The sequence below is a fragment of the Lonchura striata genome, chromosome 10 (genome assembly GCF_050655825.1).
Source record: "Lonchura striata isolate lonStrDom1 chromosome 10, ASM5065582v1, whole genome shotgun sequence".
NCBI lineage: Eukaryota > Metazoa > Chordata > Aves > Passeriformes > Estrildidae > Lonchura > Lonchura striata.
In genome coordinates this window covers 15,400,857-15,416,321 of record NC_140712.1, presented here as the reverse complement: position 1 = coordinate 15,416,321, position 15,465 = coordinate 15,400,857, and the positions used below count along the sequence as shown (strand labels likewise).

General features: G+C 39.6%; 1 protein-coding gene across 19 annotated transcripts in view; it reads right to left on the bottom strand.

The window, feature by feature from the left end:
• LOC110474267 (high affinity cAMP-specific and IBMX-insensitive 3',5'-cyclic phosphodiesterase 8A-like) overlaps positions 1-15,465 on the bottom strand; it is a 163,715-nt gene that overhangs the window by 23,537 nt on the left and 124,713 nt on the right. For 18 of the 19 annotated variants that reach the window (XM_085588841.1, XM_085588842.1, XM_085588843.1 and 15 more), the window contains 12 exons: positions 14,462-14,519; positions 12,969-13,057; positions 12,661-12,739; positions 10,934-11,071; positions 6,594-6,682; positions 5,970-6,021; positions 5,828-5,870; positions 4,859-4,936; positions 3,841-3,911; positions 3,108-3,272; positions 676-724; positions 248-383 (listed from right to left, as the gene is read on the bottom strand). In XM_085588841.1, coding sequence (XP_085444967.1) covers positions 248-383; positions 676-724; positions 3,108-3,272; positions 3,841-3,911; positions 4,859-4,936; positions 5,828-5,870; positions 5,970-6,021; positions 6,594-6,682; positions 10,934-11,071; positions 12,661-12,739; positions 12,969-13,057; positions 14,462-14,519 — 1,047 coding nt within the window. The remainder of the gene's footprint in view (positions 1-247; positions 384-675; positions 725-3,107; positions 3,273-3,840; positions 3,912-4,858; positions 4,937-5,827; positions 5,871-5,969; positions 6,022-6,593; positions 6,683-10,933; positions 11,072-12,660; positions 12,740-12,968; positions 13,058-14,461; positions 14,520-15,465) is intronic. The other variant, XM_085588840.1, reaches the window with a different exon arrangement.

Genomic DNA, 15,465 nt, shown 5'->3' with positions numbered 1-15,465 from the left:
AAAGATATATAATCTTCACTTTTACATCCACTGTGAATTTATGAGAAATAGTGCACAATGAAACAGAAGCTATTTAAGATGCATACACAACTAGAAATTACTATGATAAAATGTCAAACATCTGACATTGGCATTAAAATTAATTCAGTTGTAAAAGCACAGGTAGAGAATTTAAAGATCTGATTAGAGGATGACATTTAAGTCACTTTTCAGCAACTCCAGTTTATGAGCTCTTGCATTTACTGACCTTTTATGGGTGGCAGCCTCAAGTTCAAAGATATCAAAATCCCACTGTTCCTCATTTTCCATTGCCTGTGTTATCCGTGGGGGTATGTCATTGAGGGAAATTGGAGAGCTCAGACTGCCAGCAACCTGATGAGTTTCTTTTGAGGAATACAGTTATTACTACATGTATTTATTAATGGTATATTATGTAATATATTTAATAGTGAGATACAATTTTACTGAATGACCATGCTTTCTCTTCTGTAGTAACACCTGGCTCAGTAATGCTGCAGAAAAATGCTTATAGATAAATCCCCCCACACCAAAAAAAAAAAAAAAAACCACAAACAAAAAAATGCTTAAAAAAAAGAACATCTAATCCTATTTCCCCTGCTTCTTAGATTTCTGAACATGTTTTAATATCTCAGTAGCTGCCAAATTAAAACTTACGTTTTGCTGACAATATGTATTCGTTCCCTGATAATCTTCGTAAACCATCCTGTTAAATGAAAGTTGCAAGTTAAATGGAGGGTATTGCACAATAGGTCTAGGAGATGACACCAAGTAGGAGCACAACAACTTCAGAGAGGCCTGACTGTAACCTGCCACAGCCATCAGAGCTGCCTCTCCTTATTTGTTTGTACTGTTCAGATTAGCCTGGTTTACACATAGCTCGTAACAGATGAGGAACTGCAGGCTAGGGTATTCAATATGGACTCAGGTAGGTAAAAACTCAGGTTTCTCAGGTGCAGAGGAAGGTCTAGAATTGCAGCCCCACATCTGTCTTTGTCTGGCCAACATGCACACCAGCTGTGGGTCTGTGCCTCAAAGCAGACACGGTATGTCCACACACTTCCAGCAACAAGCAAAGGTGGGTGGTGAGAGGGAGTGGATGGAGATATTCCCCTGCTCTCCTGCCCTAGTATTGGCAGATCCAGTCACCTCAGCAGCATAAGAATCTCATGAGAATCTCAGGAACAAATTACTCTGAGGCTTCTTTTCTAGCACACAGAATGTGTACATGTTTATTCTTCAGTTCAGTGCCTCCTAGGCTAATTCTGGCATGATGCCTATATGTGAACACTGAGATGATGGATTAAAACTAACAGAATTATGTATTTAATATTTACTTTTCATTTTATAATTCTAAACGCTGTGGCCCAAATCCTGCTTGCTCTTTTGAGGTTACAGCTGTTAGCTCATGTTTAGCCCATGATGTAAAAAAAAAACCAGTGTTAAAAAAAATACTTCTGAATTCACCTTATTAAAAATGTTATTCACACCAATTACAGCAAAAGTAAATGTGGATCTTGTATCTGAACATGGAATATAACAGCTTAACAGAGCTGTTATAGCTAATTCTTATTTTCATATTTGTAAGTAAATGAGTCTGGAGTTCAGTCATTTAAAAGGAAGGGGAGTACAAGAGTGGCTGTTCAATAGAACTGCTATGACACAAGTATTTAGGTCACCAGATGCCGCCTATCATTTAGCATCAAAGATTAGTTTTTAAGAGTTGAAATAGCAGATGTAATTGTATCTGGTACATCTATCTTTGAACTCCAAATGCCCTTCCTGCTTGAGAGTTCAAATCCAATAACATATTACTTGTTTCCTTCTCAGATGTAACTTCTGAACGCAAATGGAACAATATAATTATGTTTTCAGCAGACCCTTTGATGGAAAAATGTTTATCTCCAATAACTTTAAAGCTCATACCATGCCATATGCTCTGAAATTAATTTTCTCAGCTTTTATTATTGCTCCATAAAAAAGCCTTGGGTTTATTTTTAGTAAAGATTTTATATTTTGCAATATTGTTATCTTTAAGTTTGTGGACCAAATACAATCAAAATACAAGTGCACATAAGAATCAACAATCCACAAAAAGGAGAAACCAGTCAAGTTTATGGACTCTTACATATTCAGCCAGAGAAAAGATTCACTTCAAGACTAATGATTATATGTATCAATATTCTTCCTATATTTTTGTAGTTAAGGTAACAATAAATTTTGTCTACTCAGTTAGTAAATACAACCCAGTATGAACCGTTTCAGGTCTTCTGGAATTCTGGGAGTCTCCCACATGCTTCTGCTGATTAGATATTTGCTGTGGTATTTTTAAAGGTAAAATACACAAACTATTTGAAGATTCTGATAGATACTGCAAAGGTGTCATTATAGTTCCAACATGAAACTATAATAGCCCAGAGACATCTCTGAAAAGCTCACATTTTGTAAGCCTTTTTGCATCCAACACAATGTAATTTTTTTCCCTGATGTAGCCTTTCATATGCAACCTACAGAGTAATGAGAGCACATATCCTTAGGGCACAGGTAACATTCATCTAAACTCATCTTGTTAACATCAGGAGGGTCAGACTCCAGGCTCTCAAGGTTTGGGTTCAGTTCTTGCTCCACTTTGTGACCTTTGTTCAACTTTGGGTACTATGCTATAGGTACAAATGTAATCCAACAAACAGCAAGAATGTATTTTGCATTCTTTTGAAAACATTATTTTGATAGACTGAAAAGCCCCCCAAAACCACATCGTTCTAATCCTCATTAATAAATAAAATACCTGGTTCTCTTTCTTTCTTCCTCTCCCATCTGTACCTTACTGAAACTAATCACATTAAAAACACATTTGTGTTTACTTTCCATTTTTAGCTAAACTGATGTTTTAAAGGGGCTGGTCAATTTTCTTCCCATTTTCAAAGCTACATTATTCAAGTAGGGGGAGAAATTCCACAAAAAGATGTGTGCAGTTTTTCCTGAAAATTTAGCATTGTAGAGCACATGGCAGATGATAAAGATCAAGTAACTGGGAAAATCAGGCAGCAAACATTAACCAAGAGCTGTTTGTGGCAGTAAGTACTTACTGTCATTAACCCTCCAACAAGGTCACTTGTATGTGGATCCTCATCTTTTGTCCCCAGTTGTGGAGAGTACAATTCAGTGGTTCTTAAAATCTCCAAAGCCCGGTCTAAAGCTTCTGCAACTGGCAAGGGACTGCTCTCTTGTGCAGCATTGATGATGTTTATTACCTAATGCAGCATCAGACATATGGTGAACTTAGAAGTGATTTTTAAAAAACAGAGACACTCATTAATTAGTATGGAAAACTCAGGAAAATAACAAGATTTAATCTGCATGGGGGAAAAACAAAATGAAAGGGATGTTACTGAAACGTTGATATTTGCTACTAACTCTGGGAATAATATAGTGGCCTTAAGGAAACTTAAGGCATCTTACTTAATGACTTTCTCCTCCAAGGCACAGCCTCTGAATGTTTCTGAATGGATTTAATGTGACTTTCTCCCCCTTACCTCTCACAATTTATTAAAGAGTTGTTTTTTGGCAAATTTTTGAATAGTTTTAGAATGCAGTTGACAATGCATAAGTAAGAAGGAAGAACTCCAGTCTCTCCTTCTTAAAAAGGGTATTGTATGGCTGACTCCATGGATGACACTGTACCAACCAGGTTTGGGAGATCTTTGCTCAGAGTAGCTGCCTTTTTGAAGCTACAGCAGTGGGGGGGTGAACAGGGAAGGAGCTGCACCAGAGGCTGGTGCTGCCCTGGAGCCTCATGGCCCAGCACAGCTGTGACATTACCTTGGTGATGGGAGCCTCGATAGTCATGGAATGGACCCTGGCCATGGAGGAGCGGCGCCGCTGGGAGCTGCCTGTGTGCAAAACAGAGCAGAATTTGTACCCTGATTGCAGAGACAAGGCTGGGCTGGAGGATCAGCCAGGATCCTGAGGCCTTTTCTGCACTGCTTGCCCTGCTGTGCCTTTCAGAGTCAATCTACTGCAGAATGCACAACTGCAAAGAGATGCTGGCTGAACCACTGATGTCCCTGATTAGAGATAAGTGGCTGTAACAGCCTGGCAAAATTATGGCTTTGTTTTATTATTTTAAATATTCACTAACAAACTCAGTTAAAAGACTAGACATATATGTGTGTATAAACTGGCAGGCACAGGTAGGTAACCAGTGAATTTAGATTATTACAGGATCTATCTACTCTTGCTGACTGATGCAATATGACAAGTCATAATGAGTCAGCTTCCAAGCTGAGGTAAATCACTGAAGCTCTTTTGAAGTGGGTACCTATGCCAACTAAAAACAGCAGAGGTTTGGGCTTATTACATTGGAAATTTAAAAACAAATGTTTTATATTGGTTAGCAATTTTAGTTGTGCAAAAAAAAGGTCAAGATGAGATTTTTCTGGATATTGTGCTACCTATAAAATGCAGACATCTTTGTTACTTATTGTGCAAAGCAGTTCTTAAGAAGAAGAGTCAATGCTATTTTTGCTATACTGGAATATGACTGGATTCTCATTGCCACGGACATGCTTCACTAATGTATGCTGCCTAGACTGTGATGAGAGATGATTTAACAGAAGTATGTAAGTGCCAGCAACAGTTTTGAATATGTAACTCATCTATCAAGTTTGGGGTGATCTAACAGAGCAAAATACAACACAGTGAAAGAAAACAAAATTAAGAAAAAAATATCTTCCTATCACTATAAAGGGAAGAGGTAAGAAATGTAACAATTTGTGTATTGGGTTTGCATGACAACTCCAACTCAGCCAGACCCAACACAATGAGTTGTTTCACATACCATCACTCCCACGTGATGTTGTGGATCTGACATCCAGGGATCCTTTCCTCATGTCTTTGTGTCTACATGTCTGAGTATCTGTGAAGAAAATGATATTGCATAAAGACACAAAGTTTTGCCTAAGATGCATGTTAAAGGAACCGAAGCTCAGAAAAGCCTGGCAGCAGCTGAGTGACATTGACCTCAATGCTTCAGCAGATTAGAGCTGATCAAAGTGCCTTTTAAAGCTCTTGCCCTATTCCAGTCCTGAACCCAGTCAAGTTCTCAAGCAGAACGTGCCTAAATGTTTGTGCAGAAGAAAACAGCGTGGAGAGAAAATCTCCTCTCTTGCCACTGTGACATAATTGCAGCTGCAGACACAACTTGTGCAGCACACCTGAGCTGACTCAAGTAACCCCTGCCACCAGGCACTGGTGGGCCACAGCAGAGCACATGCCAGCAAGTGGAGCAGTGCATTCCAGGTTCCTTAGGGACTCCAAGATTCAGCCTGTGCTGACTACAGTTAACCACAGAAAGGATGCCAAGGATGCCCTCACTGAAGTGCTGAATGACAGTGTCAGTCATCCTCATTCCCCTCAATGCAGCTCAATGCAGTGCACAGGTGCCATGTGCAACAGAGCAGCCACAGCAACACAATGATGTGACAGCATCCTTCTCATTTCTGGCACAGGGACCCACCACCTACAACTGAATTGTGGCACTGAAACCAGCAATACCATGACACCACCTTGGGCGCCTGTGACACTGTTTTCAAAGGTGGGCTGCTTTATGTCACCTCTAAAGTAAGTGAGGCGGGTAGAGAGGGAGCTTGTGTTTACTTTCCTGCCTTTTGAGTTGGATTCCCAGCTTATCACCAGGTAAATAGGACTGTTCTGTGAAACTGTGCTTTCAGTCAAGCCATTAACAGTGGCCTTTATTCTCTCCCCAGGTATGTTCTCCAGTTCTTGAGAAAGAAGAGACATGTCATACCTGTCTGAGATTCAGCCTGAATACATTCACATGTCTTCTCCACCTACAAGTCAGTATGAGAAATCCAGTTAGTCAGAACTCTGCCATTATTTTGTTACACTTAGGCTCAAACTAAAGTGAGCATAGCACTATTTTCACTTACCTTATTGTTGTCATTGCACAGTCTACTAATTGACACATAGTGTCTAATCTTTCTGCAGGCAAAAAACAGTGTGTTAATTCCCATCCAAACCTCAGCTCTAATTCAGTGCTGATACTTGGGGTGCTCCAAAGGCTCGATTTGGGGACCAAGTGGAAGTTGCATAAAAATCTAGACATGCTTGAATCTTGCCAATGATCAAAGCACACAGTGACCTCATCCCATAACAACCCTTGGCAAGAGCCATGAAAGGAGCACAGAGAAGTGAGCATGGAAGGGCACAGTGCAGATGCTCAGTGAAACAGGATGGTGACACCAACACGAAGCACAGCAAGACCAGAGGGTGCACTTGCACTGCAGGGAGAATTAGAAGAGTCAGAGTCACAAGTGAGCACATCTGCATCTTTGGCTCCTTTTGGGGGAGAATCAGAATTTTACTTTCCCTGCACACAACATATAAAGTTGATTTTGCCCCAAGGAAATAAGCACAGAGGTCTGAGGCACCCTTCCTTGCATAAGCTTCCATTATACTCAGTAGCAGGATAATTCAATATCTGCTGAAGGCAACTGAACTCTAAACTGAGCCTTCATTCAGACACAAATCATGACTTTAGCTTTCACACTTACCCTCCCTGTCCAATGACAGGTAGTATCTTCACATTTTGTTGTATGCTATCTCCATTTTTCTTTTTCGCATAGTACATTCCTTGCCATTCCTGAAAAAATAATTCAAGTGGAAGGAAGTTCAGATAAAACATGAAGAGAAGCTGTAGCTTCGTACCTTCTCTCACTGAAAGCTGTCTCACAATACAAAACCAGGCAGGACTGGTTAAACTGTGCTCAAACCCTCAAATTTCTCCCCTGTAAGTAACCAGTAGATCACTGTGTTAATGCCAATGAATGGACAACTTCCAGAGGAGCAGCCTGGGAACACTCTGATAGCAACAGCTGGAACTCAGGAGCTGTGGGAATTAGCTGCACTCTCTTCCCCATCTGACCTCAGTGGTGTTGCAGGTCATTTTGGGGAGAGCTGGCAAAGAGCCCTGTGAGAGCAGGAGCTCAGAGCAGCCTCTGCCTGGAGCAGAGTCCCCCTGGGGCAGCAGGTGTGGGTTCCCCAGGGACCCAGGACAGGAAGGTGACTGCAAAGCTGTTACACCATTCTCATCATCTTCCCTGCTGGATACATCATCTCTCATGCATGGCTGGGATGTCTTATCACTGGGTAATATGAAATGTATCTGTGACTCAAAGTGCTTTGGTATCCCAGCACATTTACTTTCCATACTGTCAGTTTATTATCTAATGCAGCACATATTTATTCTATTTCTTTTAAAGCAGAAGAGAGCCCAGTAGAATAGCTCCTGGATTCTGCTTGCCCTCTAAAAGCACTCTGGTTTTAGGCTTGCCCACATTTCCATCTCTAGAATAGCTGTTGGTGGTCTTTTTTAACAGAGGCATATTTTGAGCTGGGCATTTACTAAATATCAAGTGATTAATTAATAATTAAATCCATCTTGCATGTGCACTTAACACAAACTGCTCAGGCCAATTGCTGTATTTCAGTTGAGCTCAACAAACTGTAGATCAGATCTTATGTATGTGAAAATACCCTCATGAGGCACACAATATGTATTTATTTATGTGAGACTGACAGATTTCACAGTCAAGCCAGCCAGAACACAGGTACAGAGAGAATAGTTGTACATTTTTGTGGATGGAGCCAGCAAATAAAGACTCCTGCCCACAGAGAACTGCATGGTGACAGGCTGTACAGAAAAAAATATGAAGGGCTTTTCTGAGGATCTGTCAGAGAAAAGAACTGTGAATAACAAACTAGTGTAGTGAGCATAATGTCTTCTGTGAGCTGCTTGAGGAATACAAATGAAGATAAAGCAAGCACCACAAAATTCAATGCTCTCATAATTAAAATTATGCACATCAATAGTTTCCTGACAACCAGGATGAGGTAGAGATGAGTAATTGATCTCTAACCCAGGTAATAAACCCAGGATGTGCATAAAGGGGTGAAGTCATAAACTACAGATTGGATAATTCCCTCATTGAAAGCCTATCCTTTTCAAGGCAGGTTATTCACTAATGCGTTCTTCTTAGTCAACAGATCGATTTTTTAACTTGTGAATTTCTAAAACCTGTGAAACTGTGGCAGGAAACGTGTGAGGGAAAAGGTCAGCGCAATTCTGAGAAGCAGGAGGTCCAAGCCAAACTCCTGCTGGTAGGTGAAGTTCTCCCAGGGATGTCACTTCAAGGTATTTTAAGAACACCATATGCTCTCTCCCAGAGCCCCTGTCGGCACTCCAGCAGAGGAGAGCTGTTCCCAAGACGTGCTTCAGCCAAGCCCGTGGGTATGTCTGCACTGGAGCCCACCGTGACCAGCTCCTGCTGTGGGGGTGCTGGGGTCAAACCAGAGCCAACCTCACACAGCAAACCCTGCAGTGCCGCTCCTCACCCAGAGCACCTGCTGAGGTCCCAAACTCCGTGAAGGACCAAGGCATGCATCTGTCCACTGAGAACTCTCACAGGCACAGTAAGGAACCCCCAAGCTCAGCCTTCCTCTTACACTGGGGCTTCCTGCACAAAGTTCAGCAAGCTGCTTGCAGAAAACAGAACAAACCAAAATAAACACACGACATCATGAACACAACCTCACAGAGCTGAAGGCTGAGCTAGGAAGGTGCTGCCACAGACCTTTGTCACAGAGTGTGATTGCTCTCCCACCCCCTCTGCAAGGAACCTGCAAACACTTCCCAGAGGGTGGGAGGAATTGCATGGCCTGCCTGCTTTATCAGTAGGGGTTCATCTCACTGCAGACAAAGCAAAACTAAGAGCAAACTGCAGAGATCAGAGGCAGCAGGAATCCTAGTCAGAATTGCACATTTCACCTTAATGGGTGCAATTTGAATCATGAAAACGAAGAATGAGGAAAAGTGTAACTCTGTTTTAACTCCTCAGGTATGGATGGATGAACATTTCAATAACATTGGCTTCTGGCAAATTACAGCTGTAGTATCAAAGAGTTAACTTCCAGAGATATGGTTTTTGCAAGAGAAACAGCATCCTGACCCAAGAATCCCGATGTACCTTGCAATATCCAACTTTTCATTACAATATCTATCAACTTCTGTTTGATTATACTGAACTTGCGAATAGCTCTATGCTTGTCAGCACAAGAGGGGAAATGCTGCAAGAGTCCATCTTCCTAAATTCCATTTAGAGACAAGATAAATTTCATGCAGCTTAGATTTTTCCAAAGACCAAAAAAACTTGCTTTCTATTATTTTTACTACTATGTTAGTATAGTACCATATTTGTTCAAAACCAAAGTCAAACCTGTTGACAGGAGATTATCACAGCAGCAGATAATTTCCTTTTTTTGATATGCTGTAACCTACAGTAGCCAAAATACAGCCCATTGTAGTGATAAGCAGTCTTCTAAACTTAGGATATAAAGAAATCACAAGTCTGAAAACTACACACAGACCATATCAGAATGATCCAGTTAACTCTGAAATTGCTGTAATATCTTGATACAAATTATTTCAAAACTTCAAGTATTTCAAAGGTTGTTTCTCACAGTAAACCTCTACTTGCAAATGAGTCCTGTAATAATTTAATTGGAAATTAATTTTTATATTAACATATAAATTTAAGGTTGCATAGATTATGTATTATAAAATGTTTCAGAGGGAAACACAGAACACCTGCAAACAATTTATCTACCTAAGCCAGCTTAAGCTGTTCCAGACAGACACCTTTAAGTAGGCAATATTTCATTAGCCCTCACTGTTAAAGCCACACAGTCAGGAGTAAAATTAGTACAAGGAAGGAGATTAATTAGATTTAGATTTCTATCACTCATAGAGTAAAATATATTTCTATTATTAATGAAATTTTTATCAGCTCACTAAAATATTAAAAAAATTTATCACTTTATATCTTGAGAATTGATGGTGTGGATTTAAAACCTGACACTTCTAATGCATTTGAATTATAACTTAATAAATACTCCCTCCTAACATCAGTTTTGCAGTGCACACATTTACTGAAACTTCAGTCAGGCAAGAGAAGTGTGAAGCACCACAATCCAAACTCCTGTCTGTTGCTGGGATCTGTCCCAGCAGGCCAACACATGTGGGAATGAGTGGCACAATCTCCTGGAGTGCACCTGGAATCTGCTCCCAGCTTTTCCCCCAGTGCTGTGTCAGCACCCTGACCTCCAGAGCACGGCTCACCACAACTCTGCAGTGGTGCTTGTGCACCCCTGCCTGGATGAGGGTGCACTGATTCCCTCTCTGTGCCAGCGCTGTGCTGCTTCCCACGGACACTCCCCGTGACCCTGAGCCCTGGAGCATCACCAAACACAGCCCTTCCCAAATCTCCCTGTGCAGCCTCCATCATCTTCTCCCTGCAAGGCACTGTGTCATGTTCAGTGACACCAGCCCATCCCTGAGCAATGAACCTTTCTGATGGAAATCCATTAGACAGCTCCCATGCCATTAGGGAATTAAACAGATTGGCAGCTAGCAGCTGACACTGCCTATCGCTTTCAAGTGATATTGCAAATGTCTCCTTGGTATTTTTACATTCTGAACTTGCAAATCAGCTTCCACATTTCATGGTGAAATTCTTCAATATGGTACTTTTCTCATTTACATAGCACCAGATAACATGTGCATCCATCTCATTTTTCTTCACTACTCCCACACCATTTGCTATGAACAGCATAAATTATAAAGAAATGCAGTAAGTCGCTTATTTTTGTAAAACAAGTATCTCTACCAAGCAAGAAAAGAGAAAAAAGCCCTTAAAAATGAAAAATTGTTTACTTCCTGTTCTTTTAAGCTGCAAATGCTATGTGTCTGTGAAGCTGCAAGTCACAATGTGTTTCACTGCTGAACCACAATCACTTTTACAGGTAGCAAATAAAATGATACAATGCTGTTACTCACCTTTCCTATCTTTATGCAGGAATTAATAGTATCTAGGAAATCAGCTTTTTTTTCATTTATAGGCACTTCTGTTAATTCCTTTTCTATTAGTTCACCTATTTGATAGCCCATCATTGTTTCAAAAGCAGGATTGACGTACTGTGAGATAAAAAAACAAACAAATACCCATTCAACAGCATGCTTAAAGCACAAGAGAATCCCTTGTTTTGCTTGCTTAACCAGGAGATCTCTTTCCCAGCCTGAAATAAATGTCTGCATGCACTATTCCTGAGAGAGATGTTCACATTTTTTCTTTGTGAAGCAAACCAGGAATTTCCATGCTAGAATAGCTGTGCAGAGTGTGTGCATGTCAGCAAAGAGAGGGAAATGATACAAACAGCTGAGTATCACATATCCACAGAGTTTAGACAGACAACATAAATTCCTGAAAAACTGGCTCTGTCAGTACCCAAACTCACCTTAGCATTCCTAAAATCACAAATACCATAGGAATATTATCCAGATCTACTGGCAAGTTCATAATCTTATTCTGTGTAAGGGCCAGCCATCACTATCCCCATGTCCAGGCAAAGCCCAGCCAGGCAGAGTGGAAGCAGTGGGATTTAGTAAAGCAGGCTTCTCCCTGAAGTGAATGTTGCATTTCACTGCAGTTTTTGACCCTTGCCCAAAAAAGCTCAAGACTGGTACCAAGAGCCCACCCCTTCCTGGCCTCTCACTGCTGAGTTACAAGCACAGTCCTGGCAAAGCAGCATCTGAGTGCCTTCACAACTTCCAATGTTTTTAGAGGAGAGAAAGGAAAATATGCCACTCTTTAATGGTTCTCCACTAAAAGCCTCCTCCCAGAGGAACCCTTCCTCCCCTTCCCTGTGCAAAAAGCTATGCCTGCTGGAGCTCCAGGATTCCTGCAAATGTCACTTCTCTCACACTTTGGGGCTGTCAGAAGAGGGACAAAGTTTGGTCTGAAAAAAGTGTATTTAAAACAACTTCAGGATGTGTTCTGTTATTTTTGTAAAAGAGATGAAGAAGGCACATCCTTCAATGAAGTTGCCATGGTCAAGATTTGGCTCAAGAAAGTACAATTTGTATGCATGTTATAATTCCCAGAGGTTTAGACTCAAGCACTTTACTGATAATAATAATAAAATCAGTCATCAATGCTTCATAGCTAGGGATGGAACTAACTCCTTTAAAAAGATGATGGTTTTCAGAACTGCAAAAGTAAGCACAATTTCCTTTCCCTGTTTTAAATAAATTTTCAAGAGAGGATTGCATTCAAAAACAGTTGGGCCAAAAATTCTGATACGTCAAACAGTATCAGACTTTAGAAAAAGAAAGTACAATTATTTTAATAGAACATCCATTAGATTTTAAACAGCATCAAATTAACATAAAATATTTTTGGAAAAGAATGCACATAAGCCAGTGGCTGCATTCATTCTTGATATAGAGAATGAATGAATGAATAATAGAGATAAGAAATCAATACAAAAAATAGAAACAAGAGAGTAAATCCTTATTTATTCAGAAACAACAATCTCCCTTAGAATTTATTTGATTTATGCCAGACACTTTAAATGGGGAAAATTCTATTTGACAGCTAAACTCACTTCAGTCTTTTAGAACCATTAAGTTAGATTAGATTCTTGTGCTGCAAGAAAGAGTAAGTGTAATCATAGAAGAAATAAAACACAGAGGAGGAATTTTCTATACTTATGGCTGGAACAAACCTGTATTACATGGTCTTCACTTGTGATCTCAATGGCTTCTTGACTTTTCTCTAATGCTGTAAATAATGAATTACATGCCCTGGAGAAAAAAGAAAAAGGGCATCCAAAAATTTATATCCACTTAATTCTTCTTATGTATGCTAATAAAGTATTACAACTCCATACTGAATAATGTTGTAGTCTAACAAATAATGTATTTTCTTCAGGTAACTGATATTCTATAATTAACTATTGCAGATTAAAATAAATACTTTATTAAAGATCTGGCAAAATGGAAAATTCTCTATTGATGTTTTAGGTAAAATTACCTTAGTTTGAATTGTGCCTGCACCTGTCCAAATTCCAGCTGAATCAATTCATTGTAACAGGCCATTCTACTAGAATTTTCCACATATCTCTGCAAATAAAAAGTTAGAAATATTTCATTAATACACATTCCTGTCTGCAAGGATTTGAAGCTCTGATTTCTTTTGCTTGCTAAAGAACCAGAAAAGGAGTAGACATGCCAAAAATGAACATGCTGGGATATGAGCAATGAGAGAAGATAATTTTTTGGTACCAGCAAACCTTTTCAAGTTACTACATTTTGAATGGGTCATAGATTCTCATGGCAATGAGGTTCAACCAACCTGTTTATTCTCTGTGATTGTCAGCAGGATCAATGTATTTCAAAAAATCTACTTTTAGTTTTCATGCTACTTATTTAAAATAGCAGTGAAAAAAAAATGTTTGGTCTCAAGTAGTTAAAATTTGAAATTATTATGAGTTTCCAATTGCTAATATCCCAAATTTTCTATATAGATGAAAACAACATTTCCTGTGAAATATACCTTTATTGACCTTGGGGTTTTTATAACAATGATCTCAGTATCTTTCACTTTTAAAAAACTATTTCATATTTACCAGGTATGAGCCTGAATGTTAAATCTTTGTTCACACTAAACTTCCACAGACACACATATTTTGGGCAGGAGGATTGATTATCACAGGTAAACCACCACAATCAAAGCTCCTAAACAAAATTTTCTATGCTCTGCCATTAGCCCCATCTCCAAGGCTCTGATCCATAAATAATTCAGAACCTGTGCTGAATTACTTATGTGCCCTCTAGAATGACTCTGTTCATACAAATGCCATTATCTTCAGGCTGTAGCATTTCCTGGATCAGGACCACAATCGAAATAAGCAGATGGGTGCAAATGGAATGTGATGGAACAGCAAAAATCTGGTGAGCATGCAACCAAATATTTGGAATTGTGCTGTAAATCAGGCCCAGCCTTGTTCTACTGTCAGCTGAAGGCAGTAAGGTACCCACTTAACTGATGCACTAATTAGCACCTTTTCTGCTCAGCTGGGACAGTTGCCAAGGAACAGATTTAATGCAATACTTCTCAGGTGCCTCCAAACAATAGCTAATAGCACTTGACAGTGTGTGAAGCCTGTTTACAATGGGAATTGGCATTTGATAGAAGACATTTCCCACAGCACATTCTGTTGTTCATTGCAAGCTGCTCTCTGACTCTGCCACGAATCAATTTGTCAATGTCAACTTTTTAAGGAAAGGATCATGTATTTAATCTGAAATAAATGTATGAAGTAGAGAAGTCTCAGTCCCACTTCTTACATCCCCAAGAGTGTCATGTCAATGTTCAGAATTGGGACACAGAAGAATGAGCAGCATGAAAAAGTTCTACAAGGTTGGATCACTGACACAAACGGTGACTGACAGCCAAACTTCTGGAGAGCTTCTTGCATGACAATTTTGACATGTCACAGCAAGGCAGCCAAGTATAGCACATACCCTTGTGAAGCCAGCAGAGATCAGGGGCAATATTGATGACTCCTCACGATCAGTGTGCCTTTGAAACAAGGAGGATAAATCAGAGATGTGGCAATTAACTCACCCAGACCAAAATTTCACAATCTCTTCACCTACCTGTACCCCAGATCTCACACTGAGGCTAATACTTCTAGATCCTTACAGGATATAGGAATAAAACATACTTTTTGTATTTTTTCTAAGCTTTCATCTTTGGCATGGATATTTTATTTTCCTTCATGCAGGTAATGAGCTGCTTACATCAAAAAAACAAAAAACTCTAATGCTTCAAGGAAACCAATTAATGAGCTAGATCACTGGACTTTTTCTGCACTGGATCCTTGTTGTTTATGCTGGCATTAGTCAGAAATGCACCTGAAAGTCTACACAGCCAAAGTTTTAAGAAACTACTTGTTATCTGAATGTACCAAATCTTAGACGGGCAACTCAAGGGGCCTGAACGAAGACAGATTTTCTAGTGCTGCCTACCCACTGCCTTCTAGTAAGTCACATTTGGGACACACGTCCAAATGAAGTAGCTGAATAATCTGGCTATACTAACTGTTAAAAGACCCTTCAACATGCATGAATGTATGGCTGAAATCAAGAAGAATGGCCATTATATGAAGTGTCTGTCAAGAAGCAGATTGAAGCTGGTCATGTTTAGCAAGATGGCACAGTATCTTTTATTTATGCAGGAAGTTTTGGATCTTGAAATGTTTAATTAGGGGGGTTTTTTTGGTAGAGATGGTAGTGTATTTTTAATGGTAAATTTCAACACCTCAGAATTGGTTTTCAAAATTAATGTGCTCTGAGAAATGGCCATTCCAAAATTATACTTGGAGGAAATAATCTTCTGGTTATTTAATTTCATTAAATACACAGAATTTATTTGTTTATTTACTTTTTTATAAGTAATATTTTCAAAGGAGGGGAAAGGAAATAGCATATGTAATACTTTACTGAGATCTCATAATCTCTTTTGC